At 34.1% G+C, this 22,995-nt stretch overlaps 2 protein-coding genes across 6 annotated transcripts; one reads left to right on the top strand and one right to left on the bottom strand.

Moving 5' to 3' along the window:
• Window positions 1–123: 123 nt before the first annotated feature.
• On the bottom strand, window positions 124–6,335 carry LOC100804193 (uncharacterized). 4 transcript variants are annotated; one of them, XM_014775481.3, is made up of 5 exons: window positions 6,060–6,335; window positions 5,326–5,387; window positions 1,721–2,461; window positions 656–1,625; window positions 124–582 (listed from the first exon to the last, which is right to left on the bottom strand). In XM_014775481.3, the coding sequence occupies exons 3-5, from the start codon at window positions 2,446–2,448 to the stop codon at window positions 139–141; spliced, it is 2,142 nt and encodes a 713-aa protein (XP_014630967.1). In that variant the 5' UTR covers window positions 2,449–2,461; window positions 5,326–5,387; window positions 6,060–6,335; the 3' UTR covers window positions 124–138. The 4 variants fall into 4 exon arrangements, with proteins under 4 accessions (XP_014630967.1, XP_014630966.1, XP_006579616.2 ...); XM_014775480.3 differs by having other exon boundaries at window positions 5,254–5,387; XM_006579553.4 differs by lacking the exon at window positions 5,326–5,387 and having other exon boundaries at window positions 124–303; window positions 391–582; window positions 6,060–6,334.
• Window positions 6,336–7,457: 1,122 nt separating this feature from the next.
• LOC100791669 (SNARE-interacting protein KEULE) lies at window positions 7,458–21,929 on the top strand. Of its 2 annotated transcripts, none has more exons than XM_006579554.4 (22): window positions 7,458–7,695; window positions 7,796–7,977; window positions 9,573–9,631; window positions 10,694–10,775; window positions 11,247–11,325; window positions 12,463–12,513; window positions 12,606–12,702; window positions 12,806–12,838; window positions 13,244–13,369; window positions 13,477–13,668; window positions 13,760–13,843; window positions 13,932–14,030; window positions 14,149–14,225; window positions 15,439–15,535; window positions 19,627–19,752; window positions 19,909–20,004; window positions 20,134–20,259; window positions 20,333–20,410; window positions 20,843–21,033; window positions 21,302–21,392; window positions 21,484–21,573; window positions 21,671–21,929. In XM_006579554.4, the coding sequence occupies exons 2-22, from the start codon at window positions 7,902–7,904 to the stop codon at window positions 21,722–21,724; spliced, it is 2,004 nt and encodes a 667-aa protein (XP_006579617.1). In that variant the 5' UTR covers window positions 7,458–7,695; window positions 7,796–7,901; the 3' UTR covers window positions 21,725–21,929. The 2 variants fall into 2 exon arrangements, with proteins under 2 accessions (XP_006579617.1, XP_003525770.1); XM_003525722.5 differs by having other exon boundaries at window positions 20,134–20,253.
• The last annotated feature ends 1,066 nt before the right edge of the window (window positions 21,930–22,995 follow it).

Raw genomic sequence — 22,995 nt, forward strand, 5'->3', positions numbered from 1 at the left:
AATCTTAAAATATAATTAAGGGACTAATTCTATATGTTAAAATTAATGTGTTCAAACTTAATTCAACAAATATACAAAGACATATAACTCTAATGTGATATTAAAATTCATAACAATCAACCATTAAAAGGTACATGTTCAGTCTTCATTTATATCAACATAGTCTCTTTTGAACATCATGAAGCTTTGGTAATGCTGCATTCTACTAATATATAAAGTTGGCCAATGTTTTGCTTGAGGATAACAATTCCTAGACCATAACAATGATACAGGCGGTAAAGGACAACAGTCTTTTAAATAAACCTGTTGTACATGCAAAAACAATATTAACTCAACCGTAGACAACTGATTGCATAAATTTAAAAATAACGTTATATATCTAGAATGCACCTGAACAAAATGATTGTTATAGACGTGACCGACACAAATTATGCGATGCACTGAGGAATCTGTGGGTGGTTGACTTCTAAGAGGAAAAAATGTCATGCTTTGCTGTTGAGACAATAATACAAGGATTACATTATACCTTGATGCAATAACATATCCCATGTCGATTATATCCATCCACTTATCCATATTCACCTGAATGAAACAAATATACACGTCAAAATTAATTTTAAAGTTAACTCTTAAAAACAAAACATAAATTACATACCTTGGTTAACCCATCAACAAGTAGTGACATCCTTAATTCCTTAAATCTGTCCATGCCACCAAAGAGCTTAATATAGTCATTTGAAAATTTGTCAAGTTCTTTAAGCAGATGATTGCAGACCAACGACCAAGAGTTTTCACCCATACCTAATAAACTAGCAACCGATCGATATCCACAGTTTCTGTCAGGTTTGACATCCACAATGTTATCAATGAAATCCTGGATAAATGACTGAAATTGGTCCAACATAGGCATGATCCTTCTTGGATTGGGCTGATAAGAAGATGATACACTATGCCTCACTGACGAATTGCTATTTTGCACAGAATGAAAAGCATCTACATACTTCCAGTAAGATGGATCACGCTTTGTTGACCTTGGATTTCTGTTCATCGATTTCTTCGGTGCACCTTTTGTGTTAACCTTTGCTGGAGGATGACACATAGAATTTTGATCAGGGTATGCAATTTCCCGAAGTTTACTCTTCAGCATTAACTTACCACAAACATCAAGTTCTTCAAATCTTTTAAATATGATTTCTATCTCTTCCTTGATGCTCACTTCGAACATAGATAACCCTTGATCTGAAAAATTGAGTCTCCTCCAAAACATATGAATTGAATCTAATGGGATGCAACCAAGAACATATTTAGATAGTTCACATGCACAAGGAAGACCGTGTGTAGTTCTCATAACACAACCACAAGTGGAAGGATTCTTGCCAGCATAATGTACACGCTCAAACTCAGCAGCAATCTGATTTAAAGCATATCTTGAAATCATTCCAAGAAGTCTCTTGTATAAGGTTTTTTTAAAGACATATCCAACTACATGTGTACTTGTTTCAAAGGATGCTTTAATTTCAGTGTGCTGCAGCGTCATCATGTTGTTCATGACATCCCAGACACTGCATAAGTCTCCAAGGTTATTCTGTAACATTCTTTTTAAAGCCCAGTGAGCAGATTCAAACCTACATTTCAAATACACAAATAACAATAAACATATACAACAATAAAATTCCATCAATTCATCAACGTTAATAGAAATAATTGAACATTTTCATACCTGTTTGTTGTTGTGTTTCCTAAGTGCATCACCTTATTTGTCCAAGCAGTAACAAATTTTTTCTTGTGTGGGATTATCCATGTTTCGTTGACATAATCAACAAACATTGGCCAAGGTGAACAAGCCATTTCAAACTTTTTCAGGCATTCATCGAACTGTTGCTCAGAAGGACAATCAACCAAACTTCCCCAGGCATCCATGACATACTCCCAAGCATGTTTTGAACCAATTAATGATTTACATTTAGCCTTGATATTCTTATTTATGTGAAAGTTGCACAACAAATTTGTACACTCAGGAAATACAGTTTTCACTGCATTCATCAATGCTAGATTTCTGTCAGTCACAATAACTCCAGGAAGGGCATCGCGTCTTAAAAATATACCTCGAAATCGTTTTAAAGCCCATACCACATTATTAAGACGTTCACCCTCCAGATATGCAAAACCAGCAGAGAATGTCATCCCTGTTGGTGTCACCCCAACAAAATCAAGTAGTGGGAGTTTGTACCTGTTTGTTTTGTAGGTACTGTCTATAAAAAATACCAAATTACATGCATTGACTAACTTCACTGTATCAGGGTGACACCAAAAGATATCACGTACCACGTCTTTATCCTTTAATCTATGCCAATAAATATATTGATCCCGTTCAAGAAGCTTTATTAGATGTTGCATTTCAGTATCACTTCTTCTAATGGAAGAACGACATGCACTTCTTGCATCCATATAATACAAAACTCTACATAATAACTCATGATTAGTAACCGCAATATGCATATAATACAACTAATCTTTTACTGTCAATCACAATAACTCATGATTAGTAAAATACAAAAACCCTATATCATTCTACACGTATAAACAATTAAATTATTTTTTAAAATGACAATACAAACAAAGTAATAATTAAAAAAAAAATAAACTTAAATAAATGTTACAAATTCAAAATCCGTATAAGCTTATGGATCAACTTCATCCATAACGCTTATACGGATCAGTTGATTTGTATGTTGATATTCAACATATGGATCAACTTGAACTGTATGATTTACAGACCACCCAACTCATGCACACCCAGCAGAAATGCGTATGAACTCTTGAAGATAAAATCACTACAAAATAATTAAACAAATGGTGAAGCCAGTTCAAACTATAATTTATTCTATGTGCATCTACGAGTTGGAGATTGATGTAGGTATTTTGAGAAGCTTCAAAATTATGAAAGTGGCAACCTGACAAGTCATAGTACAACAATCCAAATCAAACTGCACAACATCTATTGTTTTCCACAAGCTGGCATAAATGTTTTAGATTTTTTTTTTTTTGTTACATTATCCTTCAAAGCCTAAGCAAAGGAAGTAAATGTTAAAGAAAATTGGCATACAAAAAATAAAATTCCGCTACAACTTTTACATAATAAAGCAAAAAATCTTCACTTGGAACAAGGACAAGTTTGTGTTCATAGATCTTGAAAAACAAATTCTGAAGAACATCAAAGTATGTTTAGTGTTTGGTTAGTATTCATTCCCCATTTTAGAGAAAAACTACCAAGACAATGCAGTAAAAGGCCCCTCAACACGTTGATGTAACTCATTTAAAAATTGAATTTGAAAAAGAATTGCTATTGTTATCTATATATATTGTCCGTGAAGGATGAAATTTTGGAATTTCTAAAGGTGACTTGAGCAATCATATCCAGTGGTAGATGAAGAGATTGCCAGTATATATATCTTTTGTTCATATGCATAGAGTGATGGGATGATAATAGTTGTCATGAGCAGTCAAATATTACTAGATATAAGTGTAATAATAACTGTAATGTTGGCAGTTAAAGGGTAGGAGAAGTAATGCATTAATAATTATGTGATAGAAAATAACTTATTTTGCATTAGTTATTCTGTATTAGAATGAGAAATTGCCTTGATGATGGTTATTCATAGAAATAATTGATAGCATTGATGTATTGGGGTAGATTTGATAGTAAGTTCACTAAGTTGTGTAATGAGGCAGGTGTTGCTATTTGAAGTTTTTGGATAGAGAATACTCTTTGTAAGAGACTTTTGTATCTGGGACACCAAGTGTATTGCTGTATTGAATGTAATTTGTGCTCAGCATTATATTTGATTGGTTTATCAACTAGTATTCTATCAAAGGGGAACTAAGACATGATCATCAGGCAATTTAATTAAAAAAATAACTACAGTAGAAACATGACAGCACCTGTTGTTGGACTCAAGAAATAAACGCACTGAATTCTTAATAAATTATAGAAATAATGTGGGTTTTAGGCCAAATTTGAGTATAAACATCATCAACAAACAGGTTTTCCCCCTAATAAGGAGTTTCCTCCTTCAAAACACTAGAAATAACAAATTGACACCTTAATTGCCTTCTACAAGTCCATCACATAACCTATAAATCACTATAAATATATAAACCATAACATATAATTAATTAATTAAAAAATAAAACTAAAAAAAGCTGTCTAATATCTTCCTGATAAAATTACAACTTCCTAATTTAGAACTTGGCCTATCACCAATAATATTGCAAGATGCTCATACCCAGTATTTAGGTTAAGGGACTTTTTTTACAACCAGAAGCAGAGATTGAACCACAAAACATCAGAATCCTGGTTTTGATTGTCCAACCAGTTCAATTTGCGGTTTTTGAAAATGTGATTAAGAGCTGGATAGTGTTTGACCTAAAGGCATATCAGGTTCACAGTAACCAGCTATTATGGTCTGGTTTTTAACAATATTGCTATCTAGCATGGTTGATCAAATAAGAGGGAAATGTAAAAAAAAAAAAAAAAAGTTCATACTGAATACCTAATAATGTACAAGTATTATACCCTTCATTAAAATAAAAAAAAACAGATTACTTGCTGCATTTAGCCAGATAATGTTTAGCCAGCGTGATTTAAAAGTCAGTCCATAAAACTACACCCGAGCCCTAAATCATATTTTACTCCTTATTCAAGGAAAAGGAAAAAAAATAAAAATCATAAGGGGTTGTAAGAAGGAACTTGATGGGGCACAGAGAATGGTCAGTTAGAGTAGTCTTACAACAGTATGCACAGTTAAAGTGGTCAAGAGTAGGTAATTAGGGATTTAGCTTAAATAGTAGGAGACGGGTAGAAGAGGGGCATTCAGATCCGTTAGTATTTCATAAACAAGCAATAGCTCAGTTGTAAAACAGGAAGCCTTTTGTTAAAGGGGAAACCCTTGGAGGAAAAATTCTCTCCTTGTTTTGTTCATCAATCAATCAAACATCAAAAAAATCATTTTTATTCATTCTCTCTCCTATATCCCTAGTCTCTCTTTAGTGAATATCATAATTCCTAAGTCTTGATTTGCACCCCAAAAGAACTAGTCTTTATCCATCCCTTAGCCTTGGTATCAACCATCGATGTCAATGGCTATCTTTTAAAACATCTTAGCCAATCACTGTTAAGAGGCATCGATGGGGGGAAATCGATCTATGCACGGTTACTAAATACTAACAGATGAAATGATGCTTAGTGCTCACCTTACATAGGATGACAAGTAAATAACTTTAGTTCTTGGGCAATTCCCTCAACTTAACAAATGAGTGACTGACCTCTAGTGTTGCATTCATAATTTGAAAAATGCACCAAGATCATCCAAGGGAAAACACTTGCCCTTACGAAAGATTACAGAAAAAACAAATCCAGATTAGGACAGCAATAAAAACTCTATAAAGCTGACATCAACAATCCACGATAGTAGTTGTCATGCTTTGATGCCTTCTAAAATACATAGATACAGAACAATTAATTAAAATAAAAATCTCAAAAGTAAAGGACCAAGAATCACCTTTGTACTTTTAAGAAAATCTGCTTATAAGTAGGAAGTATTGGACAAGATTTTCATATCACCATTACTGAACAACCGATCCATTATTATTTCAATATTAGAATTTTCATATTAGCATTAGTGAACTACTAACAGCATCTAAACAGAACCAATGGTGAACTACTCATAGCATCTAAAGCTTTACAAGTTCCAAACCACTAGCAGAAAATAATAATTGGCAATCAAACAAATTTCACACGCACAATAAACCAGTAGGAGGAGGATGACAACGAAATAAGGATAGGTCCAATTTATAAAATACAGGTGCACCAATCAAACAAGTTTCACACAAACAATCAAACAGAAAAGTCACAAAAACAATCCCCCGAGCCTTGCCTCCTAAGTCCTAACGAAAAAGAGGAGAAAGGAAAGGCCCATTGAACGTTTGCAATTTTTTACAGCATAATGCAGCCGTTTAAGTCAGCAATTTTGACAGCCCAAATTCTTGCAATTAAGTACCTGAACTCGACGAACGGCTCCAACTCTGCACGTGTCTCCGTTCAAACAACTCCAACTACGGTTACGCCGTCGAGATTCAGAGAGGGAGTGGGCCGGCGAGATTGAGAAAGGGGCCAGGGTTGTGCGCCGGCGAGGCTTAGAAACGGGCTTGCCGCTAGGGTTGGGTTCGTGGTTGAAGATTGAAATGAAGGATAGAACAGACAGGAATACGGCTCAATGAAACTGAGAGCAACTCAGGGTCTTTCGGGGAGGAGAAGTATTTCCTAGTCACTTTTGTATTTTTAAAGGTGTAACTTGAAAGATTAAAATTTAAATGGTTGTTAACTTAATAAAATAGTTTAATGACACAAACCAACTAACGAATTTGTCATTAAATGATGATCGGTGTAGTAATTTTGATTGGATTAGACAAAAATATAAGATATATTTTTGAACGTAAATGTTAATAATTTTTATTAAATGAAAATGTTAATATTTTTTTATTGAAAAATATGAATAATGCTTTAATGGAGAGGAATGATCATTATCATCTATGTCCTAATGGTATGTTTGGAAATTTATTAGAATCACTTTAAATGGAGAATTGTCTTGTTCAATGTATAAAATGAGAAGTAATGTAAGCGTTGGATTGAGTAGAAAGTGAGTTCAATAAAATGAAATTGAAATCCAAACACACGTAAAGTAAAAGAAATAAATCTTGCTCTTGACATAATTAAGTACTTATATTTTTGCAAATTGATTACAATGTATTATTGTATTATATTTTCAGAAAGATACTTCAGAAAATAAGTAATTTATTGTAACCTTTTTATTATTCCAATTCTCAATGCAAATCTAATTAATTCTTATATTCTATTTAACAAATTACTTATTTCAGTGTTTCAATTTGTATCCATTTTTTTCTTCTATTTTTTAAGGATACAAATAAAAATAAATTTAGGAGATTACTGTTTAGATGTAGAAGCTTTTTCTCCCTTAAGTTAGTACATTGTCTTCGTACGCTAAAATTTTTGCAATAAACGTCCAAGCAAAAAAAAAAAAAAGAGTTTGTTGAAATTTTAAAATATTTTTTTCTTAAAAAAAAGAACCAATTGGATAAAAGCTAGATAGCAGAATGAGTAAACGCAAAAAAAAAAAAGTTTGTTGAAACGTTAAATCATAGAATATTTTTATCCTTAATGAAGAAATCGGATAAAAACTTAAAAAATAGAATTTAATGATCAATATTAATAATATAAAATAGTTTTATACTATTATTTAATTATAATATATTAATAATATAATTTTTAAAATAATTATCATAAAAATAAAAAAAAGTTATAATTGAACGCGGTATAAAACTTTCTTTATCATTTTTTTTTCTCTGAAAAGTAAACGAATCCGACGATAAGGAGGGAGGTAGTTGTAGAGAGGCGCATGATAGCAGAATGAGTTGGCGTTAGGGGGGTGGAGCCCACTGGCGGTTCAGCGACATGCGGTTCCGGCTCAGGAAAGGACCTCGTCCTCAATCGGTCCACTCCGCTTCTGCGAAATTTCTTCGTCTCTGTCTCTGACCTCCTAACGCCTTCTCGATTCCTAACTCCTTCAACCCTTTGCACCATTCAACACGTCGTCATCATGCTCCCTTCAACTCTCGGTAAATAACAATGGCACCATAAATTTACTCTTCCGTTCTTCCTCTTCTTTTGATTTTAGTTTATTCATTCAAATTGAAGATACCGTTTCCGTTTTCGCAGCCTGATCAGATTTTCCGTTTCGTCGGCGATCTCTCTCTCTCTCTCTCTCAGTTCGCGATCCATCACCGGTTGGAGGTTTTAGGGCACAGAGACCAAGGTCGCCGCCATGTCAATGTCGGATTCCGATTCGTCCTCCTCTTATGGCGCTGAATACAAGAGTCTCAAACAAGTTAGCCGCGAGCGTGAGTATCTCTTCCTTTTTTTTTTTGTAATTAATTTGATTCCTGATTCCTGATTTGCTTCTCTCAGCAATTCGCATTTAAGTTCTAAACTCACTTTAAGTGTCTGTGAGGATAGTCAAACTTTTCTTTTCTCTTTGTTTCTCTTTTTCGCTTTTGGTTCTGTTAGAGGTTCTGATCTCGGTGAATACAAATACAATTTGTGCTTGGTGAGTGTTGTCAGCTAAATGACAGAGCGCGTGAAGGCAAGCCAGCAGCTGGTGAGTTAAAATGTGAAGCTTGCCGGTAGTGGCATCTGTTTGTGGTAATGCTGGACAGTAGATTCAACTGCTTTAAGGGGAACTCTGCGGACATTTTACTTAGTGGGGATTCGGATCTTCTAGTCCGGGAGATAAGGAATTTGCTAGAGTGACATTCAGTCATTAGGATCAAGTTTCTGCACTTTTCTTGTTTGCGGTGAAAATTGTTAAGAAAGGACACACAAGAAAGGACATGTTAAGAAATGATTGTATACGATTATGAGAAGATATTGGTGTAACACTGATTGAGGAAAAGATAACAGGAAATTGGTTAAGATGGTTTGAATACCTACAAAGAAGGCCACTGAAAGCACCAATGAGGAGAATAGATTGCATGGTTTTCTGTCCTTTGAAAAAGGAAGAGAGGGAGACTAAGAAGGACATTAGGGGAAGTTGTTAAGAGGGATCTCATGGTAGATTATATCTTTGAAATTTGGTCTTCAATCGAGCTGAATGACATTGTGTGGTCCATGTAGCCAATCCCACTTAGTGGGATAAGGCATTTGTTGTTGTTGATGTTGTATGTATGTTATTACTTGGTGCTTATGGTTAGAGAGGAATGATAGAGTTTTGGGATAATTTCTTGCTATTAACCATTTTATCTCTGTGGGATGAAGAGTTTGTCTGAATCTCTGTTACACTACTGCAAAATTGTTTTTGCTCCTGCTAAAACTGCTTTGGAATGCGTGTTTTGACATCAAAACTCCATTTGAAATGGTATCCTATCAGGCTAGAAGTGGTCTTCCTTGTTCCTAGTGTCCTTATGGTGTGCATATCATAATTATTTTAGAGGAGTCTTTTTAGTAGCAAACATGTATGGAGATTGACAAGCTTTGGTTAATTTATGTGTTTTTCATGTTTGTTGGCTATTTGTGTTTTTCATTTGTTTAGTTGATTATCTATTTGTTTGTTATTGTACGCCACTTTTTTTTCTCTAACTGTATATCTACTTATGTCTCCAGAAACAAAACAAGGAAAAATACAAGATGAATGAAATCACTCCAAATAACTTTTACTGTTCTTTAAAGAGTTGAGAGAACACTCTATTACTGTACAATGTCTTATGATTTTTTTTGCTATTAATATTGACACCAAACTCAATACAGGATTGTTTTATCCTCCTCATAAGCAGATGGACATTGAAAGTTTAAAACATGTTTTGAATAGTTGAAGTGCTTTTGTATTTTCTTTTTCTTCCCTTTAACATTTTAATAGTAAATTGCTTAAAAGTTAACCATGATTAATTGCTTTCTGATCTGATCATCTCGTTTAATTTCTCTGTTGTGAAATTTTCTGTAGGATTATTACATGAAATGCTTAGGTCAGCGAAAACAGGGGATTCAAAATCTACATGGAAGGTATAAGATGCTGAATTCTTCCTGAGTTTTTCTGCTTCACCATAATTACAGATGGACCATCCTTCTGTCTTTTTTGGCCTCAGTCTGTAATTTCATTCTAGGAATTTTTAGAAGAAATTTCATTTTATGATGCTGATGATTGGACATAGGACATATTTAGAAAATCTTTCCAATATTTCACCTTCTTGTAAGTACAGTCAATTAGCTAAATCATGTTTAGAATGGTTTCTTTATCCATTGGATCTATATCTATGAGCTGCATGTCCAAGTAGTTACTAGTTAGCAATTTATAGTTTCATTATGGAAATTTGTCATTTTTCTGTACATTCTGTACTACTATCAACTATTAAGTGAGCAGCAGAGTTTGATGACTATTAGTCTGTGTGTGCGAGAGAGAGAAGGGAGGGGGATTGAGTTTGGAGACAAAGTGCTGGCCTGATCAGGAGATTCCTGGAGCATTAAAAATATTGTGAATCTTTTTCCTTTCAATTTAAGAAGGTTAATATAACATTTAGCAGTTTGTCAGGATGAGATCTTTTTATCACTGCTGTTGAGTAATTTTTTTTTGGGGGGTTTCTCTTCAATGTTCTCCTCACAGTGTACTCTCCTTGTTAGGTATGTAGAGTGATTTTAGAGCTTTTGCAATGTTCTTTCCTTTTAATGTATAGGAGTGTTAGATATCAAAACCATTCATAAACCTTTACTGGACAACATAACCCTTTGGAATAGTTGGTTCATTACGTGGTATTAGAACTTATAACGACCAAGTGGTCTAGAGTTCGATTGGGCTTGTGCATTATTCATGCTTCAAGCTCAAAGGACTCTAGTGCAAGATTGTGAGGGATTGTGTTGGATGTAAGAACCATGCACGAGCCTTCTAAAAAATAAGCTTTTGGGATTCTTGGTTCTTCACATGGAGGATGACTTTAAATCCACACACAGACACAGTCACACACACTCCTTTCTTTTTCAAGAAATCTGCTAGAGCTTGAAATCTAGTAAAAACATTGATACTTCAATTGTTTATCATCTTGTATTGGTTCATGAGCTGCTTGCCTGCAGGTACTAATAATGGACAAACTTACTGTAAAGATAATGTCTCATTCTTGCAAGATGGCTGATATCACTGATGAAGGCGTTTCATGTAAGAATCCCAAGATTGATTCTTAAACAATAAGTAATTATTTTTCTTCTGTCCACTGTCAGTGAAAGACTTTCCATGAATTTTTCATGATTTGGGTGTAATGCCATGCTTGATTTATTCTGAGTTCTGATATTCAAATGTAAAATTTAACTTATTTATACTCCAAAAATTGCAATCTGAATATACGCTATTCTAGATATTTTAACTCTGTTATATGTGGTTAATTTTCTGTTAATTTGTTGTTTCTAATACCACCATCCCTTTGCCTTCACTTTCTCTTTTCTAAGAATTAAAAGAAAAAGTTACCTAAACAAAAAGAGTTAAGAAAAAACACAGTTGCTTCCTTTCTAGCTTGATGCCATTGAAGGAATATGATTACACTTTCGGAAGAAAATTATTCCATAGACACCCATATTTTGCTCAACTAGTTCTAATTCTTGTATGGTATGTGATTTGTTTTTCTTTTTGTAGTGGTTGAAGACATATTCAAGCGAAGGCAACCATTGCCCACCATGGATGCTATATACTTCATCCAGCCAACCAGAGAGAAGTACATATCTTTTCTCTCACGTTTGTGGCATATTTAATGTGTTGTCTTAAATTAATTTGAATTCCTTATAGACCGTAAACACAGTAGTAGAGGGCCTAGAGGCTGATTTTCTGTTGGCATGTCATGGTTGTTTTTGCATGATTTCTGTTAGTTTTACTGGAAAAATTAAACTTGCTCATGCTGAAGATTATTGTTTGGCATCGTGTCAAAAATACTTGTGAGGAAAGTAAGAGTGTTGATGCTGGCCAAGAAAACAAAAGGAGAGATTGTGTTACTGATAGTTTTCAGTTTTAGCATTATTGTTTTGAAAATGTGCAAGGAATTTATCATTGTTGTGCATGACTCTTCCTGTATATTTATCTGCTTGTTTGGTATGTATATTTCAAAGTTTGTTGTGAAGTATGTCGCTAATCTCTATAGACATGCAGTTTCAAAGTTATTTTGTGAGTATAACTCTAATTCTTGGTTGAAAATAAAATCTCAGTTAATGGGCCAGTTTGTTTAAACTTATTTGTTGAAAAAGTGCTTATTTTAATAAAATAAGCAGTTTTTTGTTTCTTTAATGTGTTTGTCTAAACTGCTTCTACTTAAAAAAAAATAGTTTTCTGCTTATTTTAAGAAGCAAATCCTATCTGCTTATTGAAAAAGCATTTTTTTTAAAAGTGCTTATTTAAAATTATTTTTTATAATTGTGAACAAAGTGGCCCAGTAAAGGGTTTTGAATTTGAGTGTATTATTTCTTTTAATTTTTGTTCTTCGGTCTCTTATATTTTCTGCCAATTAATTTCCCTTTTATTTTATTGTTTATGAATCTGATTCTTTGTTAAACTTCCTCCCTCATGTCTACTCAATATTTCATGAATTATACTGCACTTTTTAATATTTTTTCCTCTTATCTACTAAATGTATCATGAAACATAACTATTATATTGTCATTCGTTCTATCACTTTGTCCTTCTTTCTCTCCCTTCTAGTGATGCACATATCATTGAAGTTATTGAATGATAAATATTCTGATCTTTTGTGGCTGTAAAATGGTTCCATTTAGCTTTGATGGAGGCTTTAGTTAACCTATGCAATGGGGTTTTATAGAATTGTTTCACACCTAATTATTTTCCTTATTCTTTTTGTTGGCAGTATTATTATGTTTTTGTCCGACATGTCTGGAAGGAAACCCTTGTACAGGAAGTATGTGATCTTTATGCTATCTCCTGTGAGTGCAAGTTCATCTTGACTTCGGGAATTGGTCTTCAATCCTGTTTTGTCCTGTGTTCTTGTAGGGCCTTTGTTTTCTTTAGTTCACCTATTGCCAGAGAATTGGTTATGGAAATTAAAAAAGATGCACAGGTGTTGCCTCGTATAGGTGCTCTGAGAGAGGTGAAGATTTTTTTTTTATTTAGAATCTACATGAAAATTGAATTTTCCCCAAAATAATTTCACATTTTGCTTAGTGTAATTTTGTCCCCTCATTTGAATGCAGATGAACTTGGAGTATTTTACCATAGACAGTCAGGTATGTGGTTGTACATTTGTACTTTATTTCACTGCTCGACCATCATATTGTCATCTCTTTTCATATGAATACAATTACTTTCCTTTGTTTCATTACTTAGTAAGTTTTAAAACTTATGACATGTAGGAGTGCGACATGTATATTACTTAGCAAGTTGACAATTTTAATCATTCATGTATATTGCTTTTACAAGATCTCACCAACAAAAAAATTGATATGTATAGTTATGTTGTTGGAACTCAAAATTCATGAAACCTGCTTGCTGAGGTTCTTCCCCTTAGAGATATTTATCAACCTTCAAATGTGCTCATTATGGTTTCTTTGTTAATTTCTAATGCCATCCACATCACATTATTTGGTGTTGTCATTCTTCTGTGTAATGTAATCTTTGTCATGATAATGCAGGGCTTCATTACAAACAATGAGAGAGCTTTAGTGGAGCTATTTGGGGATGAGGAGAATAATCGTAAAGCTGTTGCATGTTTAAATGTGATGGCTACTCGGATTGCTACAGTTTTTGCTTCATTAAGAGTATGTAGTCAATGCCTTGCTCTTTTATCATAGAAATTAAAAAATTGTAATCAATGTTCTATAATTGTTCTAAAATTGTAATCAATGTTCTGTAAATGTTTCTCTAGGAATTTCCTTTTGTCCGCTTTCGTGCTGCCAAGTCCCTAGATGCAACCACAATGACTACCTTCCATGATCTTATTCCTACAAAACTTGCTGCTGGTGTCTGGGACTGTCTTATGAAATATAAAAAAACTGTACCTAATTTCCCTCAGACTGAGTCCTGCGAGTTGCTCATCATTGATAGAACTATTGATCAGGTTTCTTATCTCCATTTGCCAGTTATGGATGTGTGGTATTATTTCAACAAACTGTTATCATATTGCTTATAATGCTATTCTGGATATGTAGATTGCTCCTGTGATACATGAATGGACATATGATGCCATGTGCCGTGATTTGTTGAATATGGAGGGAAATAAATATGTTCATGAGGTGTTCTATAATATCTTTTTCCCCCTCTAAACTGTTGTGACTTGTGTCCACTTTCTTGTTATAAATACAAATATACTGTATTCTTAAGGTTCCTAGCAAGACTGGTGGTCCACCTGAGCGAAAAGAGGTTCTTTTGGAGGATCATGATCCTATATGGCTTGAACTTCGTCATGCACATATTGCAGATGTATGTCCTTCTTTTACTATTTGGTGTAGGCTCTATAGTTTACTATTTAGGGTTATCTCTTCCATTTACAACTTAAGCAACATGATCCTTTGGGTATTGATGGCCTTGCCAATGCCAGGCTAGTGAACGGCTGCATGAGAAGATGACCAACTTCATTTCAAAGAATAAAGCTGCACAAATCCAACATGGTTCAAGGTTAGTCTTAATTTTGTGGGAGTTTTTCATCAACGACATGGTGATCTAAGAGGCTATTGATTCTGCCCTAACTGTAGTAATGGTGTAAAATATATTGGAAATAAAAAATTGTCTAATTTTGTAATTCGTATCCAAAGCTTTTATGATTTGAGAAGATAGGAAAAAATTTATTTCTTTTTTGTGTGCTTGTGCGTGCATGCGGGGGGGGGGGGGGGGGGGCCCAAACATGGAGTGTTGAAAGTTCTGTTTATCTGTATCAGTAGTAACACCTCCACTTACCACCCAAGGATACAAATAACATTTGGATATTGATAGGTAACCCCTGGTTAGTTAGTTAGTTAGTGAGTGAAGTGGGTGATGATGTATATAAAAAGGAAGAGGGGTCATGAGGGAATCACTCATTGTGTGGGAATTTGGAGAGAGTTGGATCTTTCAAAAGTCCAGGAGCGTTCACTTCATTGTCTTTGCCTTGTTTTTGATTGTGAAACCAATTGGGACCAGGATTGGGAATTAGGGTTCTTAATAAAATTCATTCCTTGTGTGCTTAATCTGAACCAGTTCCTTTCAGATATCATTTCACAATGATATTTGTACTATGTGAATATGTAATTTGACAGTTTTATCCAACAGTAGGAATATTCAAATATGTATTATGCATGGCTGAGTTACATTATTTAAAAATTTGCATGCCTAATATTTAATCATAGTTGGAAAGAGAGAGAAACAAAGTTGAAAAGTAAATAGGCAATTGACAAAATTCAATCTTTTCACCTTTATCATGAATGTTTTACAAAAAACATATTTGTAGTTTTGTACCATTTATCATTTTTCTTATGTTTTTATATCAGTTAACACCCCCTCATGCAGAGAGAGCTTGGGCTAAAAGCATAGACAGTATTCAAGCCCACTCCACTTTGTGTTAAGATTCAACTTTTTGTTTAGAAGAATGGGCATCGATGGATCGAACTCTTGACCACTTGGTCCTGATTGCATGTCAAGGACCAATCCTTTTAAAAGCTAATATATACTGTAGTGTAGTGTAAAATGATCAAATCCTTGATTTGAAAAATAAACCAGAGGCATGCTTATTTTCTTGTTAAAATAGTGTGGCCCTTGTAAAATTTAATGAAGCCTAGATCTGTAATTTATATGTTTATTCATTATCTAGTTACTGTCATCATAAACTTTAAACAACTTTGCTTTTCATCTATAGAGGTAGTGGTGAAATGTCGACAAGGGACTTACAAAAGATGGTTCAAGCACTTCCACAATACAGTGAACAAATTGACAAGCTCTCCCTCCATGTAGAGGTTAGTTCTATAGATTTTCTATAAACATTTTAAATTTTTACACTCTGGTAATACCATATTTTAATTGCATGTAGGATTAGTTGGGCATTTGTTTGAGTTTTGTTTTTGCCCTTATTACCACCTTCTCCCTGTTTAGAAAAAAAAGAAGGAAAGTGACACCATAAGTAATGGCCTTTATTTATGTTTTGGGAATAAGAATGTTAAGGTGGATGTATAGCCACATAAAAAAGGACAAGATACAAAATAATTGTATACAAGGAGATATTTGTAAGACACTTGTTGAAGACAAGATGACAGAAAATTGGTTAAAACTTGTGTAAGGAAAACCACTAAAGGAACCAATGAGGAGAGTAGATTGCATGGGTTCTAGTCTGAAAAGGGGCAGAGGAAGACCAAGGAGGACATTGGAGGAAATTATTAAAAGCTATCGCATGGTGTATAATGTATATGAGGATTTGGTTTTTGACCAAGTTCAACGGTGTCATGTGATCCATGTAACCAACCTCCTCTAGTGGGATAAAGTTGTTATTGTTGAGGAAATATTTTGTTGACAGAAAAGAAAGGAGAAACACATTCCTCCTTCCCTAAAGGCTTATTATTTCATTAGTAGGTTCCTTACTTTTGAAGTTACAGCGATTACTCATTACTTACAATATTCTAATGGGTTAAATATTTTTTGCCCCAACAAAATTCTAAACTTTTGATTTTAGTCCCTCATTAATTCAATATATGCAAAATCAGTCCTTGTTAATTACCTAATGTTAAATGATAACGTGGGCATTGAAGTGGCTAACAAAGTGGTACGTTATCATGGTAAAACTAAATGAGTAAATATGTTTTTGGTCCCTACAAAGGTTGTGAATTTTGGTTTTGATCCTTGACTCGTTAATTTTTGTTCTTTTGATCCCTATTTTATTTGAAATGTTCACAATTGGTCCTTGTTATCAATGAAGCTCTATTGAGTGATAACATGTTCATGATTGGTAGCTCTAACTAGGTTCATCTGCATTCTGGGCTCCATCTTTGCAAAGAAACTTATTCAGTAAGAACTAATTGATTAGCTACAAGGACATAAAATAGAAGTTAATAGATATAGACAGTTAGTTAGTTAGCAGCTGAGTCATTGTTGACTCAGCATAACAGTTAGTCAGTTATACAGACAGTTAGTTAGCAGCTGAGTCATTGTTGACTTAGCATAACAGTTAGTTAGTTAGACTAACTGTTATGTAGTTAGAATTCTCTTAACTTTTCAAGCCTCTGTTCTTGAGCCAAAAGAAGAGATTGGATCTCCTCAAATTCAAACTGATCAATCATGTTGCTTATTGCAGTAACCAGTGATTTATATTCACTTGGCAAACCTTCAAGAATAACATCTATCTGTTCCTGAACAGAAACAGTTTGTCCAATGGCTAGTAAAGAATCAACAATTGTCTTTATACGAGTGAGAAATTCACCTATGGAGCGTTCACCTTTTCTGGTATTCCTAAGTTCCATGAAGATATCTGGATTTTGCTTTTGTTTTAGCTTGAAAGTGATTATGTATCTTTTCCCATACTTGATGTGCATGAACACAGCCAACAACTTTTGACAGAATTGCCTCAGATAAGGACGACTGAAGCCAAACAAGTAGTGACTGGTCTTGATATTCCCTTGCTGCATAAGCTGGATTTTCTTTATCCATGTCTGCATCTTCTTGTGTAAGATACTTTGGAGGAATAAGAGGACTGACAACAAAACGTTGAAGACGATGAACCTTTAGAACTGGTTCAATTTGCTGCTTCCAAAGCAAAAAGTTATCATCCGTAAGTTTAGCCGTAACATGATACGCAAAATTATTGTCAACACCAGAGGAGTTGACTGGACCTCCGGTCACCGGAACATTATTGATTGGTGACGACGACATAGCAAACACAGGACGCGAAATCGAACAGAAACAAGAAAACACAACTGAGAACCTGATATGGAGATTGTGAGAAGCAAAACTTCAACACTTAAACACTGAGATCGTGATGCAAAAGGAAATTGCGATCAACGGAGAAACAGAATTGCAAACCAAAAATCACATCCAAACAGGATTAAAAACTCGATTGAAGAAGACACAGCATCGGAATGCCAAACAGAATGAAAAATCGAGGATTCGCTTGAATCACACGAACAAAAATAACAAACTGAATAGAATATGTTGGCGGAAGCAAAAAAAATTAGGATCAAACTGCCATTGAAGGCTTTAGGAAGCTCTGGATACCATGAAGAAATTCATATCAGTGAAAGAGAAAGAGATAAAACTGAAAGTTAAGAAACTGTTATTTTATTATGAAATTGGTTAGTTACAACTGAATGCTCAGCAGTGTATTTATAGAGAATTCTAACTACATAACAGTTAGTCTAACCTACTAACTATTGTGCTGAGTCAGCAATGACTCAACTGCTAACTAACTGTCTGTATAACTGACTAACTGTTATACTGAGTCAACAATGACTCAGCTGCTAACTAACTAACCGTCTATATCTATTATTCCTCCCTCAAACGCAGAGTGTTCTGAAACGCAGTGAAAGAAAGCACTGTGAGTTTGGACCTCAAATCCAGAAAAGATTGCTTGGCAAGAGGCTTTGTCAACACATCAACTAGTTGAGCATAGGCAGGCAGGCACATGACACACCAACAAGGATTTATCCAAAACTTTTTCTCTCAAAAAATATGTCTAGTTCCATGTGTTTTGTCCTTGAATGAAGAACAGGATTATGACTCAAGGCAACAGTGCTGAGATTATCACAGTAGACAGCTGGAGTAGTGATTTTAATGCAGAGTTCTCTTAGTAAGGATTTAGTCCATAGAAGTTCTGATGCAGTAACAGCCAGGCTTCGATATTCAGCTTCTGTCGTTGATCGAGCAACAGATGTTTGCTTCTTTGACCACCAAGAAACAGGATTAGGACCGAAGAAAATACAACCCCCTGAAATTGATCTTTTGTCAACCATATCCATTACCAAATCAGCACCACAAAAAGCTTCCAAAGTATAGGGTTCTCCTCAAGGAGCAGATTTTAAAGACAACCCATAGTCTATAGCACCCTTCAGATACCTTAAAGTATGCCTGACAACCTTCCAATGTTCCTCCGTAGGTTCTGACATAAACTGACAGACCTTGTTTACATTGTAACTTAGTTCTGGCCTAATTACAGTGATGTACTGAAGTGCCCCAACAACTGACCGATAGATAGTAGCATCAGCAACAGGGACTGAAACAATCTTGGCAGAGGAGTGAGTATAGGTTTGGCATCAACCATCTTAGCCTTTTCAAGTAGATCACAAATGTATTTAGCTTGAGATAACAACAAAGAACCATTACTCAAATGTTTTACTTCAATACCCAGAAAATAATCCAAATTACCTAGTTGTTTAAGAGCAAAGACAGCATGTAGTTTGGTAATTAATTTTGGAATAAGAACAGAAGATGACCCTGTGATGATAATATCATTAACATATATCAACAGATAAAGGAAGTCAGAAACAGTTTTGAACACTAGAAGGGAAGGATCACACTTGTTTTGAACAAAGCCAAAAGTCAGAAGTGTTTTGGTTAACCTTTCATACCAGGCCCTAGGTGCCTGTTTTAAGCCAAAATTTTAGTTCCTTGTTACTGAAAAATATAGAACTTATAGATATTATCTGTTATCATGCAGTAAATAAATGAATAATAATATTATGCTTGGTAACATATTTTCCATTTTTGGTAGGGCATCCCTCACATTGAGATTAACCCCTTGGGAACTGTTACAATTGAGACCAGTGACCTGTCACAACAGTGGCTGAGGGTTAATTCACATGGGAATACCCTGGTCAAAGACCCCCCCCCCCTCCCCCGGTGTGTAATATTTGATTTTCATTAAGATCTTTGCTGATTGTGACTGAATAAATAACTTTTGTGCTTAATTAAGTTTGTTAGATATTTGAGTATTTCTGATAGTTCTTTCTTCAGCAATTGCCATTAGGGTTTTAAGTTTAACCTGTTAATTGAATTTATTACAATGGTGGAATGGATTATGATAATGAGTTTCATATGTGTACAAATGATGAGCTTCTTTGTCCAGATTGCAGGAAAAATTAACAGAATCATTAGGGAGTCAGGACTTCGGGAACTTGGGAAGCTAGAGCAAGATCTTGTTTTTGGAGATGCAGGGATGAAAGATGTGATCAAATTTTTGACTACATACGAAGTAATTCTAAGATATAGGAAATGAAAAGGGTGTACCTTACACCTAGTTAGTCGACAAAATAAGAAAGTTTTTTATTGCAGAAAAGGTCATGAAATTACAAATAGAACTTTTGCTTTTTCATTTGTTAAAATTCATTTACTTACCATGTTTATGCAGGATACAAGTCGTGAAAATAAGTTGCGCTTGTTAATGATTCTTGCGTCCATATATCCTGAGAAATTTGAGGGTGAAAAGGGTCTGAATTTAATGAAGGTGTGGTTTCTTTAGACTTGGTGTCAACTATTGCCTCTTGCTGTTGACTTAATATGTCAAATAATACTGTTATCAATGATGGTGCTATGCAATATTCTTGTAACATGTAACCTTTCAAATACTTTTCAGGTAGCAAAGTTGACAGATGAGGATACAATTGCCATAAATAATTTGAGAATGCTTGGGGGAGAACCTGATACCAAAAAGACTTCGACGAGTTCTTTTGCTCTTAAATTTGATATGCACAAGGTAAAGGTAATTTTTAGTTTAAATATATTATTTTTCCAGTGTAATGTTATTTCTGAAAATTGTTTCTTTAAATTGTCAGAAAAAGCGTGCAGCAAGGAAAGATCGTTCTGGTGAAGAGGAGACATGGCAGTTATCACGTTTTTATCCCATAATAGAGGTACAAATTAAGTTGATACAATTTTCCCACATAAAACATATTTAATTTTATGAAAATTTAATGGGGAGGATGTAAAGCTACTGTTGAACAATCTTCTCTTATTTAGTTATGAACTTTGCATGATAGATGAGCCTATGATGTTTTCTAGGGCCTAAAGAATCAGAAGTAGTTGGTTCTTTGAATATTCCTACAAGTCTTGTTGTAAATATGCTGGCTAACAGAGACTCGGAGTAGGGCACTCACTCAGCTAGTGGTTATTTGCTATTATGTCTTACAGTCTTTTAGTCTCATTGTATTATTAAGAAAATAAAGGACACTGCATTTCCAAGTCATGACGTTTTTAATTTATAATGTTATCTTTATGATGATTTGATGGGTTGCTTATAAAGCCTTTAGAGCCTCATATGTGGTGACTGGATGATCATTATTCAGGAACTCATCGAAAAAGTTAGCAAAAATGAATTATCAAAACTGGACTATCCTTGTCTAAATGACCCAAGTCCAACTTTCCACGGTACACCTTATGCTGGACCAGTAACTCAAAATCCTCCTGCTCATTCAATGAGATCAAGGCGTACACCAACTTGGGCTCGACCTAGAGGCTCTGATGATGGATATTCAAGGTTTTACTTTCTTTCCTCCTCAATACAAGTCATTAATATGATGAGCGCTTCTAGTGAAATCAGTTTTTTTTTTCACTTCATTTATGAACCCTGTTCTGTCTTTGCCACTGCCTTATTATTCTTCCCAACTTCTGAGCTGTGTACTTGTGTTGTATACTTGCATCAGTTTGCTATTATAGATAATAATTTGTAGGGGACTACTGAGTATCTGTTGGAATTGCATTCCAAAACTCACATTTAATTTTCATCCTTTTCTGCTGGTATATAGCGATTCGGTGCTAAAACACGCATCCAGTGATTTCAAGAAAATGGGGCAAAGAATATTTATATTCATTGTTGGTGGAGCGACCAGATCTGAGGTTTGAATAATACTTTTGATAAAAAGAGGTTGTCATATTCACTCTTTTTCCTTCTAGCTTTTCTGGTCTGATACGTTGTTTTAATCATCAGCTTAGGATATGCCACAAGCTTACTGGCAAGCTGAAGAGGGAAGTTATACTAGGCTCGTCAAGTATTGATGATCCTGCACAATATATCACGGTATTATAGTGTTTACCTTTTCTTCAAGGTCAAATATGTTGTTCCTTATATTGCAATTTCCCATAACCGCCCTTTCATATTGTTTTTCGTTTTGTAGAAATTGAAGATGCTGACAGCACAGGAACTTTCATTGGATGATCTCCAGATATGACGATGTCACCCACTTGAAAACTGGAAGATGATCTTCTGCTTCTCTAATATACGTGTTGTATCCATAGTGTTTATTCATCTCATGTAACAAATTCTTTGGACATTTGACCCGTGGTATAGTCAAGCCACTGAATGTTAAACTGTGCATATATTAGGAATTGTTCATTGGATAGAGACAATTTTAAATTTTGAAAAATTTCTGGTAACTGCTATTCGTTCAACACACTTTCGTTAAAAGCGGCTTTACAAGAATTGGTTGGATTGGATATTAGGAGCAGAACGAGGGCTGTTGCTTCCTGCACCCTTTTTTGGCTTCCGGATTTGGCAATCCGGTATGTAAAATTACATTTCGGATTGGTACACCTTTTGGCTTCCAAAATGATCAATCTAGGTAAAAACACATTCTGGAAAGGTGCAGGAAGCAATTTTTAAACAACACAGAATGATTGGACCAAAAAAGGGGTTACTGGGAGCAAAATCTTTTGACTAATAAGGCAAGGGCTCCCACTGTAGGCAGCTAATTAAAGGGATTTTCTTCCAGTATCTAGTATTTTTTTAATATACCCAGCAGTAAGAGGAAAAAATAAAAAAATTCTTACATATAATCTCATACAGACTTATAAAAAAATTCTTACATATAATCTCATACAGACTTACGGATTGATTGATAATCCGTGTGATTCATATTATATTAAAAATATGTTTTACAAAATAAAGGTTCATACAGGTCTTGAGTCTATGATTTTTAAGTTGTTAATATGACAATTTAACTAATTAAGCTAATAAGCTAGTTGTATTATAAAAATAATTAACATTATTATATATAACACTAAAATTTTTAATGTATATTTAATACGTATATAAGTTTACATAATAAATTTTGTAATAATTAATTTTGATCTAATAATATTTTTTTTCATATATAATTTAAAATAAAAATATTTGTACTATTTGTTTTACAAGCCAAATTGAGTTTGTATGAATTTCAATACTACCTTTTTTTTTTTAATACTTATGGCCCTTGTTATAAGATTTAAATTAAAAGTATGGTTTGGTTTTTTTATAAGGTCTAATTTAAAATTTCTTATGCATTAATTATTTTTTAACAAATATATTATTAACTAAAGTTACTTCTAGAATGATGTGATAGTTAGAAAAATATAATTCATTAATGTTCCCATTAGTATTCTTTTTCTATTATACATAAATGTTCCTTTGGATATTTTAAAAAAATGTATGTTACTAATTCTTTGTGTATTTTGGTGTTTCTAA

Source organism: Glycine max, chromosome 5 (genome assembly GCF_000004515.6).
Source record: "Glycine max cultivar Williams 82 chromosome 5, Glycine_max_v4.0, whole genome shotgun sequence".
Classification (NCBI taxonomy): Eukaryota; Viridiplantae; Streptophyta; class Magnoliopsida; order Fabales; family Fabaceae; genus Glycine; species Glycine max.